The sequence below is a fragment of the Malania oleifera genome, chromosome 8 (assembly GCF_029873635.1).
Source record: "Malania oleifera isolate guangnan ecotype guangnan chromosome 8, ASM2987363v1, whole genome shotgun sequence".
NCBI lineage: Eukaryota > Viridiplantae > Streptophyta > Magnoliopsida > Santalales > Ximeniaceae > Malania > Malania oleifera.
In genome coordinates this window covers 105,336,681-105,354,295 of record NC_080424.1, presented here as the reverse complement: position 1 = coordinate 105,354,295, position 17,615 = coordinate 105,336,681, and the positions used below count along the sequence as shown (strand labels likewise).

Genomic DNA, 17,615 nt, shown 5'->3' with positions numbered 1-17,615 from the left:
GCGAGAATGTGCGTGGAGGTGGATTTATTGGCAGATCAGGTGGATGCTTTCCCGATTATTGTTTCTGCAAATCAGAAAATTTGGCAGGAAGTGAGGTACGAAAAGCAAGGATTTTATTGTGAGAAATGTCATAGACAGGGACTTTCAAAGGTGGTATGCCGAGGGGGTGAAAGGAAATAGAAAATTGGGGATACATGTAAGGATACGAAAAATGGTAGACAAGAAAATCGACAAGAAGTTTGGCATGTGAAGAAATTGGATAAAGGGAAGGAAGTTCAGAGAGAATTGATAGAGTCATGCATTGTTGAAGAACCTTTAGAGGAGGCTCATGTTCAAGAGGGTGCAACGACATCACAAATTTTGCCAGTGGTTGAGACAGTTCCGCAAAGTGAGATGGAAGAGGGGGAGTTTGTTCCTGAAGATCCGAGGCCTGAAGTGGAGACTTTGCAGATGAACACAAAACAATATGAGATTGTTCAGAGGGAGGAGATTGTTGAACTAGTCTTGGGTGCTCCCGATGCTGATATTCTGATAGTGGAAGATGGTATAGTAGTGCGTGATCAGTTGATGACGTCTAGTAATATGGTTACATAAATTTTGGAACAAGAGTGTACAATCATGGCCAGGTATGTCCCACATAATTGTGAATTGTATAGGGAGGTGGAGACAAATACTTTAGAGAAACTCCCATTGGAAAAAAGCTTTTGTTCAGATGATGATTTACATGTTCCGCTTGTCAAGTTGAAGGATATTAATGGGCAAAGTGAGAAGAAGTCTCAACGGGTTATTACCCGTCCAAAGAAACTTGATTTATGATTAATACAATTCTAGTGTGGAACGTGCGGGGTTTAAGCACGTCGAAAAATCATTTACAAAAGTTAATGAGGAAATTCTCGCCTTCTATTTTGGATTTTTCAGAGCCATTTTCTGATGAAAGTTTGATGTCGCAATGGACTGGCCTTCTAAATTTTCCGAATTTTTGTTCGAATGCATCTGTGGGGGGTAAACTTTGGATGTTTTGGGAAGAGGAAGTGCACTTTGAGTTACAACATATGTTTGATCAAGTTATTTTGGGTATTTTTAGTTCTGTGAACCAGAATTTCTTGGCTTCTTTTGTTTATGCTAAATGTCATCAAACAGATCGCCGAGAACTTTGGAATGATTTGGAGTTTGTAAAGAGGGATGATTTCCCTTGGTTAGTGGCAGGAGATTTTAATATCATCCGTTCAGATTCGGAACGTATTGGTGGGCATATGAGGTCGTTATCGGCTATGGAGGAATTTAATACTTGCTTGGACAACTGTGGTCTTATGGATTTGGTTGGTACCGGCAGCAACATGTCTTGGTGTAATGGTCACAGTGGTAATTCTCGGAGTTTGGCAAAATTGGATAGGGTTCTCTATAATTCGAATCTTCTCCAAGCTTTGCCAAATATTTATTTTGAGTATGAAAAGAGGAGAACTTCAAATCATAACCCATTGATTATTCGATTTCATAGAAATTTGCATCGGTATGGTCCTTCTCCCTTCAGGTATCAAAATATGTAGAGCACTTATCAGTCTTTTAAGTCTTGCGTAGAGGAAGCCTGGAGGGAGGAGTCACATGGCTCGAGTTTAGTTAGACTTGCTGGTAAATTGAAATATACGAAAGTTGCAATTCGAAACTAGAACAAACAGGTTTTTGGACATGTGCATCAGAACATTAAAAATTTGGAGGACAGTATAGAGGTTCTAGAGGCTCGGCTTTAGGAAGGGTATTCGCCAGAAATGGAGGAAGATTTTTTCCTTACTAAACTCGAGTTGGAAGCATGGGAAAAGAGTGGAAATTCGTATTTCTCAGCTAGCCAAAAAGAAATGTTTGGAGGCGGGAGATAACAATACAAAATTCTTTCATGCATTTGTAAACCAAAGGAGGAAGAAGACTATGATTCATTTATTGAAACTTCCGAATGGAGAAGTGTTGGATTCTATGGAGGCTATTCATGAGCGTGCAGTAAGGTATTTTCGAACTTTCTTAACAGGTGTAGGCCCCAGTCAAACAGATTATATTGTTGATATAATATCTCCTATGGTTTCTGAAGAGGAGAATATTGCTCTTTGTCGTGAACCGTCTGAGGTGGAGGTAAGGGATGTTATTCTTTCTATCCCGAGAAATAGTAGCCCAAATCCATATGATTTTGGTTCGACTTTTTTCCATGATTGTTGGGATATTGTAAAAGAAGACGTGATCGATGCAGCTAGAGATTTTTTTGTTGGGTCTCCTCTTCCGAGATTTTATTCTGCATCTTACATTGTTCTAATCCCAAAAGTTCAGAATCCTCGAGTTTTGACAAGTTTAGGCCTATTAGTCTTTGTAGTGTTATCTACAAATTTTTTTCAAAAATTATTCTTGCAAGGATGACAGGTTTATTGTCTGTACTAATTTCTCCGGAGCAGGGAGCTTTCAATCCTGATAGAAGTATATTTGAAAATATTTCATTGACACAAGAAATGGTTCATTCTCTGCATAAGAAATCTAATGATCAAAGTAGACATGGCTAAGGCATATGATAGGGTCGATTGGGATTTTTTAAACTTGGTTCTGAAAAGCTTTGGATTCTCACGAAGATTCTGTGGTTTAGTGGCGGAATGTGCCTTGGTTCTCCATTATGATGAATGACACTTATAAAGGTTTCTTTAAACCTTCTCGAGGGCTTCGCCAAGGAGATCCTCTATCTCCTTATCTATTTATTATTTTATAGGAAGTTCTTTCTCAGCTTTTAAAGAAAATTTTTATGGAGAATAAGATAGGAGCTTGCTATCATTCTTGTGGGGGGGCGCCTTTGGTATCTCACCTTCTCTATGCGGATGACATTCTTATTTTTGCCAATGGTAAGAGAAGTTCCATTCGAATGCTTATCAAGACTCTTAAGAAATATGAGGATTGGTCTGGTCAATTGATAAATAAAGACAAGTCAAGTATTTTTTTGTCAAAGAGAATTGCTTATGCTCGGAAGAGATCCTTGTTAAGGATGACTGGCTTTGCGGAAGGAGGTTTCCCTGCTACATACTTGAGTGTTCCTTTGGTATCGGGTCGTCTTACGGCCCATACTTTAGAGCCCCTAGTTGATAAATTGAGGAAAAAGATAGCGGGTTGGAAATTTAAGCTTTTATCTCAAGGGGGCCGCTTAATTTTAATTAAGCATGTATTATCATCAATGGCGGTTCAATTGGCGGTAATGGACATTCCTAATATTGTCTTCACAAAGATAAATTCTATGTTATCGAATTTTTTTTGGAGTGGAGTAAATGACAAAAGGAAAAGGAAATGGTGTTCCTGGTCTAATATATGTAAGCCTGTTTGTGAGGGTGGTTTGGGTATTAGGGATTTGGAGGAAGTAAAAAAATCATTGCATATGAAGTTTCTATGGAGATTGTTAACTATGCTGTGATTGCAGTGCGAGCAGATGTGAGAAATGCTGAAACTGTTTGGGGCCCCGACTGCAACACAGGTGGCCTTGATACATCTGTACAGAAGCTATCTGAAGGACAAGATGGTGATATAATCATCAAAAACAACAAGAGAGTACCCAGGTCAGAACTTTTTGTGAAAAATAAAGACCCAAAAAACTGTGGTCCTCTACCTGTGTTTTCTACAAGTGAGGAGAAGGTTTATATTACAGAAGCAGAGATGTTCAATTCAGAAGGCATTGTGAACAAGCATCTTTTGGGGTATTTCACAAGCAAGTTTCCTGGTAAGGAGGCCCTAAATAATCTAATGGGTTCCTGGAGGGTAAAGGTTATCTCTGCCCAACATGATAAAGGTTGGATAGTCTTCAAATTCCCTAGGGAAGAGGATGTTAATGAGGTACTCATAAATGGACCCTATAATATAAATATATATATATGGAAGAATGCTTATCCTGAAGAGAATACCTAGATTCTTTCAGTTTGGTATTGAGCAAAGGACCGTAGTTCCGTTTTGGGTTCAATTGAAGGACCTTCCCTTTGAGTTGTGGCAACCAAGTGCTATAGGGAAAATCTGTTCACAAATAGGAAGGCCTCTGTGCATGGATAAACTAACAACCAACAGAGTTAGAATTTCCTATGCTAGGGCAATGGTGGAAGTGGACGTGGCTAAAGACATCAAGTACAGTGTGAATATCCTACTGCCAGATAATATAGAAATTACTCAGGAGATTGTGTATGAGGGGCTTCCCAGATTCTGTCCTAAGTGCAAAGCTTTGGGGCACTCTGCAGCCTTTTGTAACCTAAGGTTCACCCCTAAGAAGCCTGCAGCCCCTCAATACAGGCCCAAGAGGGCTGCACAAGGCCCAGAAAATATGGCGGGTACCAGCAATTCAGAGAAGGGTAAGGAGGGTAATGTCATCAGCAAGGGACTCCATGGTGAAGATCATAACCAGACTAAGGTCAGGAAAGCTGTTGATGCTAGTAAAACTGAATCAGTTGAAGAAGATACCTCTGAGGATCTAGAAGAATTCAATAATGGCTCGCCTAATCCTAAAGAAGCAGTGGAGGTCCCCTGAGGAAATGTGCTGAAGGGGCATGATTTGGAAAAGGGAGATAGGGATTGTGGTGAGAATCAGTTTAAGGTGCCACAAGAAAATATAGAGAAAGAGAAGGAGCAAATCAAGAAGACAGAGGACTGTCATGAGAAGCTAAATGAAGTGAAGGGGAAAGATAAAGGCTTAACAAGTAGAGAAACTCAAAGCAGAATGACAGATAAAGGAAAGGAGATAGCTGAGGAATTTCAAATTGTCAGCAAAAAGAAGAAAGGTAAAGGGGTACAATTCAATCCTTTAACAACTGGAAAGGGGTTAAAACCCCCTTCTAAGAATCGATGAAGATTGCAGCATGGAATATCAGGGGCTTCAACATGCCCCTAAAACAAAATGGAGTGCTCAACCTCATTTAGGAAGAAAATTTGGATGTTTTGGGAATCCTGGAGACAAAGATGACAGCTTGTAAAATAGAAGCCTTTGTGAAGGAAAAACTAGTCAATTGGTGTCAAACTAATAACTTTGACGAGCATGGAGCTGGTAGAATTGTGATTGTTTGGAACCCTCAAGCTGCAGGTGATCTGCTGCAATGCTCAAGTAGTGCACTGCTCTCTTACCTGTCAGGTGACATCAAAAATTTTTTGTGTCAGTTTTGTTTATGGTCTGCATACTATTGTAACTAGAAGGCCTCTGTGGCAGTCACTTCAGGACTTTGATAAGAAATTTAATGTACCATGGATGTTGTTGGGTGACTTCAATAGTGTTCTATACCCCAATGAAAAAAGTAATGGAAAACCGGTTACTGCATATGAAATAAAAGATATGGGACAATGTTTTGCTGAATGTGGGCTACAGGATCTGAACTCTTCTGGGTGTTTTCTCACCTGGACAAATGGCTACATGGTCTAAGCTGGATAGAGTTGTAGTCAACAAACAGTGGCAAATGGAGAATTTGGGAGCTCATGCCTTATTTCAGTTCCCTGGTATACATTCTGACCATGCTTCCTGCATTGTGTCCTTGCTTATGGAAGATGATATGGGGAGGAGACCATTCAAATTCTTCAACATGTGGGGGCAACACCCTGGTTTCCAAGAAGTGGTGAAGAGGTCCTGGAGGAATGATGTCTTGGGACACAAAATGTACAAGCTTGTAATGAAACTTAAAGACCTGAAACCCCACTTGAAAGGTCTGAACGCCTCTCACTTTTCCCACATTTCTTGTAGAGCTGAAAAAGCTTCCGCAGACTTGAAGATGGCTCAACAGAACCTGCATAATGACCCTGGGAATCTGGAATTGCAAAAAGAGGTTTACATAAAAAAAAGAAGAGGCTAACAGATTAGAAAAAGCCAACAAATGCTTTGTTGCTCAACAAGTTAAAAGTGCCTATTTGATAACAGTGATAGAAACTCCAAATTTTTTCATGCTCAGTTGAAAAGGAACAATGCCAGAAAGCATATTGCGAAACTGAAAAAAGACAATGGGGAGTTTACAGACTCAATGATGCAGGTGGCTTCTGAATTCTTAAACTTCTATAAAGATCTTCTGGGCACTGACATTGAATGTTCTCAAGTGAATAGTGAGGTTATTGCTAGGGGCCCTGTCTTGAATAATGATCAGGCTGCTCAGCTGGTCAGAAGGGTTTCCAGTGAAGAAATTAAACAAGCCCTGTTCAGTATTGGAGATGGGAAGTCCCCTGGACCTGATGGTTATACTGCGAGTTTTTTCAAAGTTGCCTGGGGATCTATAGGAAAAGACTTCACTGGTGCCATTATGGAATTCTTAGAAAAAGGAAAGTTATTGAAGCAATTTAATCACACAGCCCATAGTGGTAATCCCCAAATCCCAACACTCTAATTCAGTGCATGATTTTAGACCCATTTCCTGTTGCAATGTCGTATATAAAGTCATGGCTAAGATTATAGCTAACAGAATCAGCCCGATGCTTGATAGCATTGTGAACCCTGCACAATCTGCTTTTGTCGAAAAAAGATACATGATAGAGAACATCTATTTGGTTTAGGAGCTAGTAAGGAAATACGCAAGGAAGAGAATTTCTCCAAGGTGTATGTTGAAAGTAGATCTGAAAAAAGCATATGATTCTATATCCTGGAATTTCAGGAGGAATGCTTGTCAAGTTAAAGTTCCCGAATAAAATGGTGAGGTGGGTGATGGAGTGTGTTACAACTACGACTTACTATCTCTTAATGGAAGTTTGTAGGGTTTCTTTAAAGGCAAAAAAGGGCTAAGGCAGGGTGATCCTCTTTCCCCACTGTTGTTCGTTATATGTGAGTACTTCTCAAGAACCCTGAAGAGCTTGAATGATGATAAAGACTTTAACTTCCATCCTAGGCGTGGAGAATTGAAAATCACATGTTTAGCATTTGCTAATGACCTTATTTTATTTTCCAGGGGAGATTATGGATCAGTTAAAAAACTAATGGATGCTTTGGAAAAGCTTTTCGGAATGTTCAGGTCTGATGGCCAATCCCACGAAGTCAAATGTATATGCTGCAGGGCCGAATGCTTGTGAACTTGAAGATATAAAATTCCTCACTGGCTTTCAAGAAGGGTGCTTCCAATTCAGATATTTAGGGATTCCCCTGGCTTCTACTAGACTCAATGTGACACACTATGCTCCCCTGGTCTCAAGAATTGGCAACATCATCGATTCTTGGCCTATCAAAACGTTGTCGTATGCTGGGAAGGTAGAACTGATTAACTCAGTGGTACAGGGAATGGAATGCTTCTGGCTCTCCATTTTTCCTATTCCGGTGGCTGTCATTAAACAGATAATCAGTTTATGCAGGGTATTTTTATGGGGCAATAGGGTAAAACCCCTGGTTACATGGAAGGAAATATGTCTCCCCAAGACTGAAGAGGGACTGGGAGTGTTTGACATGAAACTTGGAACAGAGCCCTTCTTACCAAAACTCTTTGGAATATTCACAAAAAGAAGGATACACTGTGATCAAAATGGATCAACCAAGTTTATCTGAGAAATGGCAGCTTATGGGAAGCCACGGCTAAGCATGATCACTCCCCATTATTCAAGAAAATCATAGAGATCAGAAATCTATTGGTGCAGAATTGCAATAGCTGGGAAACTGCAGAGCAGTTGCTTGATCAATGGACACATGATAATGAGATGGTCTGCTCGAATGCCTATAATTACTGGAGGTTGAAGGGCACTATAAAGCCATGGTCCAATGTTGTCTGGAAGAATGGAGGCATACCTAAGCATTCTTTCATCTTATGGCTGAGTGCTAAGAATAAACTATTGACAAATGACAAGCTGCAAGGTTCAGATAGAGAATCGATATGTGTACTCTGTAAATCTGAAGATGAGTCTGAGTCACACCTATTCTTTAAGTGTAAGGTTACCAAAGAAATTTGGGAGGCTATTAAAACGTGGCTTGGATGTAAAAGACCTATGAGCACTATCAATGCTGCACTAAAATGGGTTAAAAAGGAAGCAAAAGGAAAGGGGGCTCATGCTGTGGCAAAGAGGGCAGGCCTTGCAGCTACAGTTTACTGTATATGGCATTTTAGAAATAAATGCTTGTTTGAGAAAGTTGATACTCCCACAGAGGGTATTATCAAGGTCATTCAAACTCATGTATTTAGAACCCTGTATGATAAATTTCCAGATCTGATACACTCTGGGAATAGGAATGCTCTTCTGGTGGATGGATAGAAAACCGCTTACAAAAGGTCATAGAAAGAGAGCATCAAATACTCCTTTCATTTTATAATAAGGGATGGACTAGAAACACTTCAGATACACCTTTCTGGTTGGTAGATTGTGTTGATGCCAGTCCTGGTTTGCGTGTAATTAAAAATTTTTGGGGATCAGCTCTGATCAGAAATTTTAGAGTTTATTTTTTGGGTAGTTTTGAATACAGCCTATGGTCAGAATCAGTATGGACGGCTCCAGATTCAGTTATGCAGACAGAATTGGCTGAAGCGCTGGCTATTGAGTCAGTCTGAATTTGGGATGATGCTGGTGCTGGTCCTGCATTCAGTTGTGGGGTGGAGTGATTCAGCTGAATTCATGTTTGATAGGGTTGAAAATTCAGATCTGGTTTACAGCATATATGAAATAAGGATGCTGCAGTCTCTTATCACGGCTGGAAGCAACACAGCTGTAAATTAACAACAGCATTGAAGTTTGGAGATGACTAAACAGGAATCAATTGGAACACTCTGAAGCAACAATTTAGCTGTATCCTAAAGGCAGCCTTGATTTCTGTGTGGGCTCATCACGGATCTCCGAAGCATTGTTATGAAAGCTCAGTCTTGGCGTGCTGTAATTATGAAGAATGGAAAGTTGGAAGCATCATCACTGCTGTAATTCAAAGACAGCACTGAAATGTTGGAGATGAATCTAAATGGACTCGGAAGCATCAATATGGATCCCAGGTTAGATAACAAAGTAAATGTTCTTTTGCTATCCTACATTTACATTTATTATGATTCATATATATGGATTTTATGTTAGATAGGCTATAGATTTAGCTTTTGATGGTATTCTTATGCAATTATGATTGGGACTTTACATTTGTCCCCTCTGGGTATGCCCAGAGTACGTCTGTACATACACTTTAGATTATATACGTTTACCTTTACCGATCAAAGAAAAAAAGAAAGGGCATACACTACCCCCGGGCATAAGCTCAGGTGGTAAGGAGGTTCACCAGACGGCCTTGGACAAAGGTGAAGTTAGGGGTTCAAACTCTGCCGCCTACAACGCACATCCGCGATTTACCTCCTACGTGTTGGCTGAGGGCATGGCTGGCGTAGGCATGGGATTAGTCTAAAGTGTAAGCCCAGAAAACTCGACGTAACCCAAAAAAAAAAAAGGAAGGGCATATGCTCCCATGTCCGAACTTGCAGGAGGAATAGCAAACCTTCAACTAATTGCGCCCCCGCACGACCAACTTGGCACATCTCTCTGTATAATCATGCAAGTGCAACGCTACCCCAACTACATGTCGAAGTCCTCTCCAAGTTGCTCAGCAAAGGTAGGAACATCAACGACGCATAGTATTGTGACTTCTTCACGAACAACAAGCCACACATGAGACGTAATATGTACACTTGAGCATACAGAAGTACGTCGTCCTCCTATTATTCATCAACAAGAGTGGATATTACCTCATCCATCCATGACATAGACAAGGACGAGCCAGTTCGTCCGCTCTAGCCAGTGAAGGGGTTGCATCCAAGTAGCCTGTCACACAGCATGACCCAATCCTGCTATGTCGTGCTCGTTATCGTCACCTCGCCGCAAGAAAAATGAAATGTGTGCGTTTACAGCCTCCAGCGCTCCAGCAATGCACTAATTAAGGGCGAATGTACCGAATATGATACAATAGATAGAACCTTGCTTGCTGAATCCACAGAATGCTTCTAAGATGAGCATACCACTAAGTTTCTAATGTGCGCACACAGTGACGCCCTTTTAAGGCGTCAGAATGATCCTCCTCTCATGCCATGTAGGAAGCATGTTGGATCCCTAATGTCAAGATGAAACAATCAATTGGACCAAACTTCATGTCTAAATATTAAATATAATGGAAATCTAAAATGAATGTAAAAACTGTAATTTATGGATGTAGTGGGGAGCGTGTAAGAGAAAGGTTTTAGATTAGTAGATGGATTTCCATACAAAACAATTGCAATCTATATAAGGGGTTGGGGGGTGGGGGAAAGGGGGTCATAGGCTTGAAAGTGAGGGGGCGTCACGTGATTGGGAACTTGACAATGTGCAGGGGGGCTTCATAGCGTGCACGAGGGGGGCTTCACAGAGTCTAGGGGAGCAGTGGTGCAGGGGTCACGGATGAAGCACCCTTGGCTGGGGTGCTACCACATCAAGAAAATCTACTTTTGGAAAGTCGATTTTTAGTACATTTGCAGCCTTTTTTTTTTTTCCCGTGCTGTCAGGTTTGGGGCACCCGCAGGTGTGAACACGTAGCAAAACCGACTTTTGGAAAGTCGGCTTTGCCTGATAGCTTTTTTTTTTTTTTTTCATCTGCGTCAAATTCTGAGCGTTTTGGATTCTGTGCGCTTACTGGCAAAGCGCCAATCAACCGTCCCATCCGCATGTCAACTTGCAGCAAGTTCTGCATCTTTTTTATAAAAAAAAATCCCAAACCGACTTTGAAAAGTTGATTGGGTATATTTCTATATTTTTTGCCCATTCTCCTATATTTGTGTTTTTTGTTTTGTTTTAAATATTTCCATAAAAAACTTGAGAACTACCACCATAGAAAGTCCTAAAATTATGTGCTTTGTTGTGTGACGTCACCAACCTCTACACATGGGACTTGTACAGCCACACTCTTGTTAGGAGGATGTGCATCGGTGTTCAATTTGGGCTTTTGTGCACATGGAACAGCAGCTGATCAGCTTCCCTGATCTTTTTTTCCTTATTTTTTTTTTTACTAAAATGGAATATTTGAAACTTCAAATTACCAAATTTGGGGGCATTTCAAACAATTTACAAATCTGGGGCAATTTGCATTTTGGAGTTGAGGACAGCCCTAGGTCCCATTGCTTGCCTACCAATTGAGCCGTGATGGAGGAAAGCACTAGATGTTGTCCCAACATTTCAGAATTCCATGCAACCAAATTTCTCTTTCATATAAGCCCACATTGAGTTTTTTACAGAAGTATTGAAAAAAAAAAAAAAACACAAATATAGAGGGAATGGGCAAAAAATATGGAAATGTACCCAACCAACTTTTCAAAAATCGATTTGGCATTTTACAAAAAGAAAAAAGTTGCACAACCCAATGCAAGTTGACGCACGAATGGGACGGCTGACTGACGCGTTACTAGTCAGCACATAGAATCCAAGTCACTTAGAATTTGACGCATATGAAAATAAATAAATAAAAAATTGCCAAGAAAATCAGACTTTCCAAAAGTCGGTTTTGCCACGTGTCCACACCCGCGGACGCCCCTGATCTGACAGCACGAGAAAAAAAAAAAAAAGGGCTGCAAATGTACCGGTGGCAGCACCCCAGCCAAAGGCGCTTCACCCGTGACCTCTACACCACTGCCCTCCCCCCTCGCCCCCCTCCCCCACTACACATTGTCAAGTGCCAATTCTTGTGAACCCCCCTCACGCTTTCAAGGCCGTGACCCGGCTTCCCCTTATATATACTACAAAGGTTTTGCATGAAAGTCCATCTACTCATCTAAAACCTTTCTCTTACACGCTCCCCACAACATCAATAAATTATGGTTTTAACATTCGTTTTAGATTTCCATTATATTTAACATTTAGATATGGAGTTTGATCATATTGATTCTTTCGTCTTGACGTTGGTGACACAGCATTCTCCTACAAGGCACGGGAGGAGGATCATTCTGACGCCTTTAAAGGACATCAGTGTGTGCGCACATTAGAAACTTAGTGATATGCTCATCCCAGATGCACTTCGTGGATTCAATGAACAGGGTTCTATCCAACGTACCAGATTCGGTACATTCGCCTGGACCACCACTTAATTAGCACATTGCTGAAGCGCTAGAGGTCTGAGACGCACATATTTCATTTTCCCTGCGGTGAGGTGATGATAAAGTTGCAGGATGTCGCCATCATTATAGGATTACCTATCGATGGCGACGCTATTACGAGCACAACACAGCAGGACTAGGTCATGCTATGTGACAAGACCAATTGGATGCAAACCCCCCCCCCCCCCAACCGACTAGAGTGGACGGACTAGCTCGTCCCTGTCTTGTAATATCCAATCTTGTTGATGAAGCATCGGAGGAGGACGTACTGTAGTATGCTCGAGCGTACATACTACGCTTTATGTGTGGCTTGTTTTTCGTGAACAAGTCACAATATTATGCGTCGTTGATGTTCCTACCTCTGCTGAGCGACTTGGAGAGGACGTCGACGTATAGCTTGTGTAGCACTGCACTTGCATGACTGTATAAAGAGATGTACCAAGTTGGTCAGGGCCCAATCAGTTGGAGATCCGTTTTTCCTCTTGCAGATTTGGGCATGGGAGCACATGCCCCTTCTTGCTCCAATTAGAGTTGGCCAACCACATCTTCCTGCTAATGTCGGCGATGGCCCGTTCACACTTGTGGCCAGGTTAGTATCTGTTTTAGTTTCAATAAATTTAAAATATTTAAGTGTAACGTTATATGAATATATGATATCACAGATGGCGAACTTCATTTCATGCCTCACACGTCCCTCAACATACTCTGCGATCATATCAATATGTGTAAGGACCAGGTAATACAATTTCTTTTCATTGGAATCGTAAAATGTGGTTATGTAATGTTCAATATTCTCAGTATTTTTCTTACATAAATCGTTTGATAGCATTTTATATGGATGTTGTACACAATGGATGTGCACGCTAATCTACCGCCTATATGTCTCACTAGAGTACAAGTTTGGCTTGTCAGCACTCCCCTAATCCGCTTTTAGATCACGGAGTGGCACCTGTCGAACTGTGTACTACGGTAGTTTGGGCTGAGGCAGCAGATCTCCCGTCCAACTTAGACAGGGTACAACTCCGACGTCATTATCTGGATCTGCACAAATGTGAACAGTGCGGGAATCATCAAACCGATAGACGCACTAAGTACAAGCGTATCCTCCAAAGATGGCAATGGAGAGTGGACCATGCTGTCCACATACTTACGGAGTTTCCACTCCCTAGGCGTACACCTCTATGGGCAGAGGATGGATATAATGACCGGTATTGGTCCATCGCTATTCACTGCGTAAGTAGAACTACCAGTATAAATATGACAGTGGTGAGTGAATAAATTATTCAACGCATGTAGTGAACAAACAGGGGGATTTTCAATAACTTATTAATAGTTTCATAATATTGTCAGGAAACCCTTACAATATTTTCAGGAGAAAGAAATCTCTCGCAAGACAAGTCCGTACTCTCCTTATATCTCATAACAGACCCCATGTCAAAGAATACGTTCAAACCACCGCTCTTGACAAGTGCCTTATTCCAACTTCTGCTAAGGAGCAATACTTCGACCTTGAGCTTGATCAAGACCTGATCAACCAATGGACCAGGGAAGGATATACTCACCTTCATTTTGGGGCGATTTGACTCCTTCTTACTCTTCATGGTCGTAAAGGACTTCCTGTAACAGCCAGGATTACTCTTCTCAATACCACTTATACCTAGTATGAGCATGCTGCTATTGGGACTTCTCTCACCACCCTTCAAGCTGGTAACGTTTGCCTCACCTTCTTTCCAAATTTCAATATTCCCCTAAGGGATAAAAATCCGAGGAATTGTATGAAGGTCTAGCTACAAATCACATGAGCTCCACAAGTTGCCTCTGCATATATGGCTACCCTTCACCACCAGTTGATGTATAGACTTCAAGATCATGCTATTGATCTTCCCCTCCCAGGTCAAGCCAAAGATACTATTTTGATCACTGATGAACGAGAAGAAGACGTGCCTACCATTCTTCAGATCCCGAGACAAATTCCTAGAGAAGAATTAAAAAGGCTTATTCCCTTGAAATGGATCACCAATTATGAACAGCTTCATCAACAGGCAACACCAGTCCATCTTTCGAATTCTAAGTTCGAAAGGCTCTCTGATGGGACTGTTAAAACAATCTTCAAGCCAGCAGAAACCGCTTCAGCAAGCACTCCTCCTGTCTCCCAATCTTTTAATGATAAAGTCAGTCACTTTTGAAGACGAAATTCCCATAAGCAGGGTAAAAGCTAATAGAACGCCCATTTACACTGACAAAATTAAAGGACACTTTATCTAGGACATAGACCCTTCTATGTGACTAAGATTGTGACTGCAATGAATTCTTGCACAGATGTAAGAAACGAAGCTCGTGCAGACCTCTTGAAATTCATAAAAGGCCTGATGACCCAGACAGCCCATGGATAGGACTTCATTGTCCATCTTCCAAACCTAAGCCACTCTAGATATATGAAAGAGCTCTTAAAATTCTTAGAGAAGAAGGCTTGCTTCTACCAAAACAAGATTTCACCATTTCAACGTGTACTGCACAAAGAGGCAAAGGAAATTGTGAAGCTTCGCCCATTAAAAGTTTTTTTTTTTCTTTATTATTATTATATTAGTTTGCTTTAATGAGGAAAATGTGGGTTGAGGGGAAAAGAAGTGAACTTGCATGAATTTGAAAACATTGAGACAGCATTTAAGGTTGTTTGTGTTTTGAAAACACAGGCAACATTAATGGTCGGCAAAAAGGGAGTAGGACCTAGGGCTGTCAGAACTTTAAAGAAATAGATTTGCCCCAAATATTTAAAGAGTTAGAAATGGCACTGCTTTGGTAATTTGAACTTCAAATATACCTATTTTGGTTTTTAAAAAAAAAAAATCCACCATGACTAGGATTCCCTTCCAAATATAACTCTAAAATATTCAATTTGGAAGGAAGTTGCAATTTGATGGAAACTATTGGGCTATCAGTGACAGCTTTGGGAGCTCTGTAAACAATGTCTTGAGGTGATTGATCTTACTTGAAGATTATGCTCTTACAACAATGCTACAGAAAGCTGCTTGTAGCTGTTTATTTTATTTTGTTTTGTTTTTATTTAAAGCATCTAACTTTTATACTCGAGCAACTTTGGATTTACTAGCAATAAAAAAACAATTATGCAGAAAGAATTGACGAGAAGCAAAATTTCAAGCAGGATTAAAGAAGTTACATAATAATGCAATCCTTCTTTTCCTGCTAACTTCATGCTAACCAAAGTTCTCTTTCTAAAGTTTGCTTCAGATACTCTGCACTTTGCATGACATGTGGTAAATCTCGCAGCATCCCTTTTATGCTCTTGTCATCAACATCAGTGGCATTAAGTTGGTACAGTTAGTAGGGGTGCAAGAAAATTACCAAAAACCTCAAAAACACTCAAATGGAACAATCTTCCACTTAGGTTCAGTTTTTCAATTCCAGTTCTCTGTTTTTTTTTTCATTGTTTCATATATATATGTGTGTGTGTGTGTGTGTGTGAGCGCGTGTGAGAAACAATGAAAAAAAAAAAAACTGAGAACTGAAATTGAAAAACTGAACCTAAATGGAAGATTGTTCCACAGATATGTGTGTCTATATATATATATATATACATACATATATTTCACTTTTAGTTTCAGTTTCACATGAAATCCAAACCAAAATCAGAATACCCAAATTACAATTCTACATTGATTATAATTTACAATTTATATTTATTTGTTTGTCTTAATGTTCATTTCATGTATAATTTTATTTTATTTATTAGTTTTATAAAACTTTTATTTCCACTTGGGCTAGGGAGCATGGACGAGGATGAGTACGCGAGGAAGATGGTATAAAGGGAGAGGAATACCCTAAACACACACCCCTCCCATACACAAGCGCCAGGCCGTGCATGCCGTCCATGTTGTAGTGGACCCAATAGTTGGGCCTTTGATTTCGGGCCCTCAACTGTTTAATTAAATTAAACATTTATTTATAAAACTAGTCTAAAAGGTTAAAATTTCAAGTCCAGCTAGATTGGGCAGCAACAACTTGCATTTGGTGGTTTTTAAAACCAATAGAAAAATCCAAACCATGGTTAGTTCCTTAGTTTGTTGGCTACTGATAAGGATCATTTTCATATTTGGAAAACAATCTCATTTTGTTTGGTATTTGATTTGATAACGGTTCGAATCAGAGTGACAGAATTACACCCTAACAGTTAGCATACTGGATGCAAGAGTACTACTACATCATCGCACTAGGTAGCCAAACTTTATAACCAAACTACCCAAGATGTTGACACATAATCCATTCAAAACTCTCTTCATTGAAATATGGGATTATGTGTAAACATCTTGGATAATTTGGTTATAAAATTAAGCTACCCATTGTGGTGACAGAGCAACTTCCCATGAAATAAACTAATGCACGATGATAATCAATCCATGATGACAACATCCCAATCAAAGGAGATGTCCATATGAAATTTGTCAATTAGGTGCCCTAGGAAACTGAATGCATTTCATGTTCAACAGCATGGAGAATCATGAACTTCAATACTTTAATGCACAACAAAAATTTTAAGAGTTATTTTTAATGGTAGTTTTTTCTTTCTTTTTTTTCATTTTTTTTTTTTTGTTTTGGGAAAAAAAAGGGGGGGTGTTACCTTATCCATTGCTGATTTTGCTAATCTTACGTAATTGGCCTAAAATCTCAGTGAAATCCTTAGGGGGTGAGCAAGATAAATTTAGGCTCTCTCCAGTGTGTGGGTGCTTAAACCTGCAAAAAAAAAAAGAAAGGGGGGGGGGGGGCACCTTTGATGATTCTGCCACAAGTTATGGTCTTCATTTAACTCAGAATAAAAAATACATAAATAATAAGAAACTAGTTTTTATATTCTAACCCAAGAGCCACTGCATGGAGGCAAGGCCTCTCTAATCTTGAAACCAGTTGCAGAAGTAGATCATTGCAGCTAGGCGGAGTTCTGGGCTGCAGCAATGACAGGGCCATGCTCTTAGAACCTCCATACACCTCATCTCCTAAAAGAGGAATTCCCAGGTACTTTGCATGTGCACGTATCTACTACGAAACAGAAATCCAGAGCACAAAAATGTTGTTGACATTAAAAAGTACTACCAAAAACCAGTTAGACCAGGGAAAAAATAATATCTATAAATAACATAGAAAACAGTTATGCATTATTCACAGCTTAATCCAGCACATCTGATAGACTATATCCAATCCAAAAATTAAACAGGAAGAAAATAAGGTGATGCAACATCTGCTCTGCAAAAAGTAATCTCTTTTCAAAAGAAATTTACTGAGCTTTGAGAAGAACTAGAATCCGAGGACAAGAAGTTCTTGAAAGTAAACAAAAATAAATGAAAAAAGAGAAACCGCCGAAGAACAATCTATAACAATTAAATAGAGAAAGCCCTTCCCAACTCCTTAGTCCTTTCCATCATAATTTATAGAACAATTTTTCATCCTGTCTTACCACAATCCACCCTTATATTTTGTCATCCAGGGGCAGACAACCACACACCCATCTTATCCATTAGTTGACTTCAATATCTTTCTCTCTAACCTCCTTTTTGTCATCCTGTTGTTTACCCACAAAAT

At 40.0% G+C, this 17,615-nt stretch overlaps 1 protein-coding gene across 10 annotated transcripts in view; it reads right to left on the bottom strand.

Annotated features, from left to right (window-relative positions):
- Nucleotides 1–17,615, bottom strand: part of LOC131162128 (RNA pseudouridine synthase 2, chloroplastic) — a 57,686-nt gene that overhangs the window by 7,135 nt on the left and 32,936 nt on the right. For 3 of the 10 annotated variants that reach the window (XM_058118303.1, XM_058118302.1, XM_058118304.1), the window contains exons 6-7: nt 16,897–17,072; nt 16,660–16,772 (exon numbers count right to left, since the gene is read on the bottom strand). The exons of 2 other annotated variants lie outside the window; for them this stretch is intronic. In XM_058118303.1, the coding sequence (XP_057974286.1) occupies nt 16,661–16,772; nt 16,897–17,072 (288 nt within the window). In that variant the 3' untranslated portion in view covers nt 16,660. Of the gene's footprint in view, nt 1–15,201; nt 15,327–16,659; nt 16,773–16,896; nt 17,076–17,615 lie in introns of those variants that run through there. 5 more of the 10 variants (XR_009138682.1, XR_009138683.1, XM_058118301.1 and 2 more) reach the window with 3 other exon arrangements.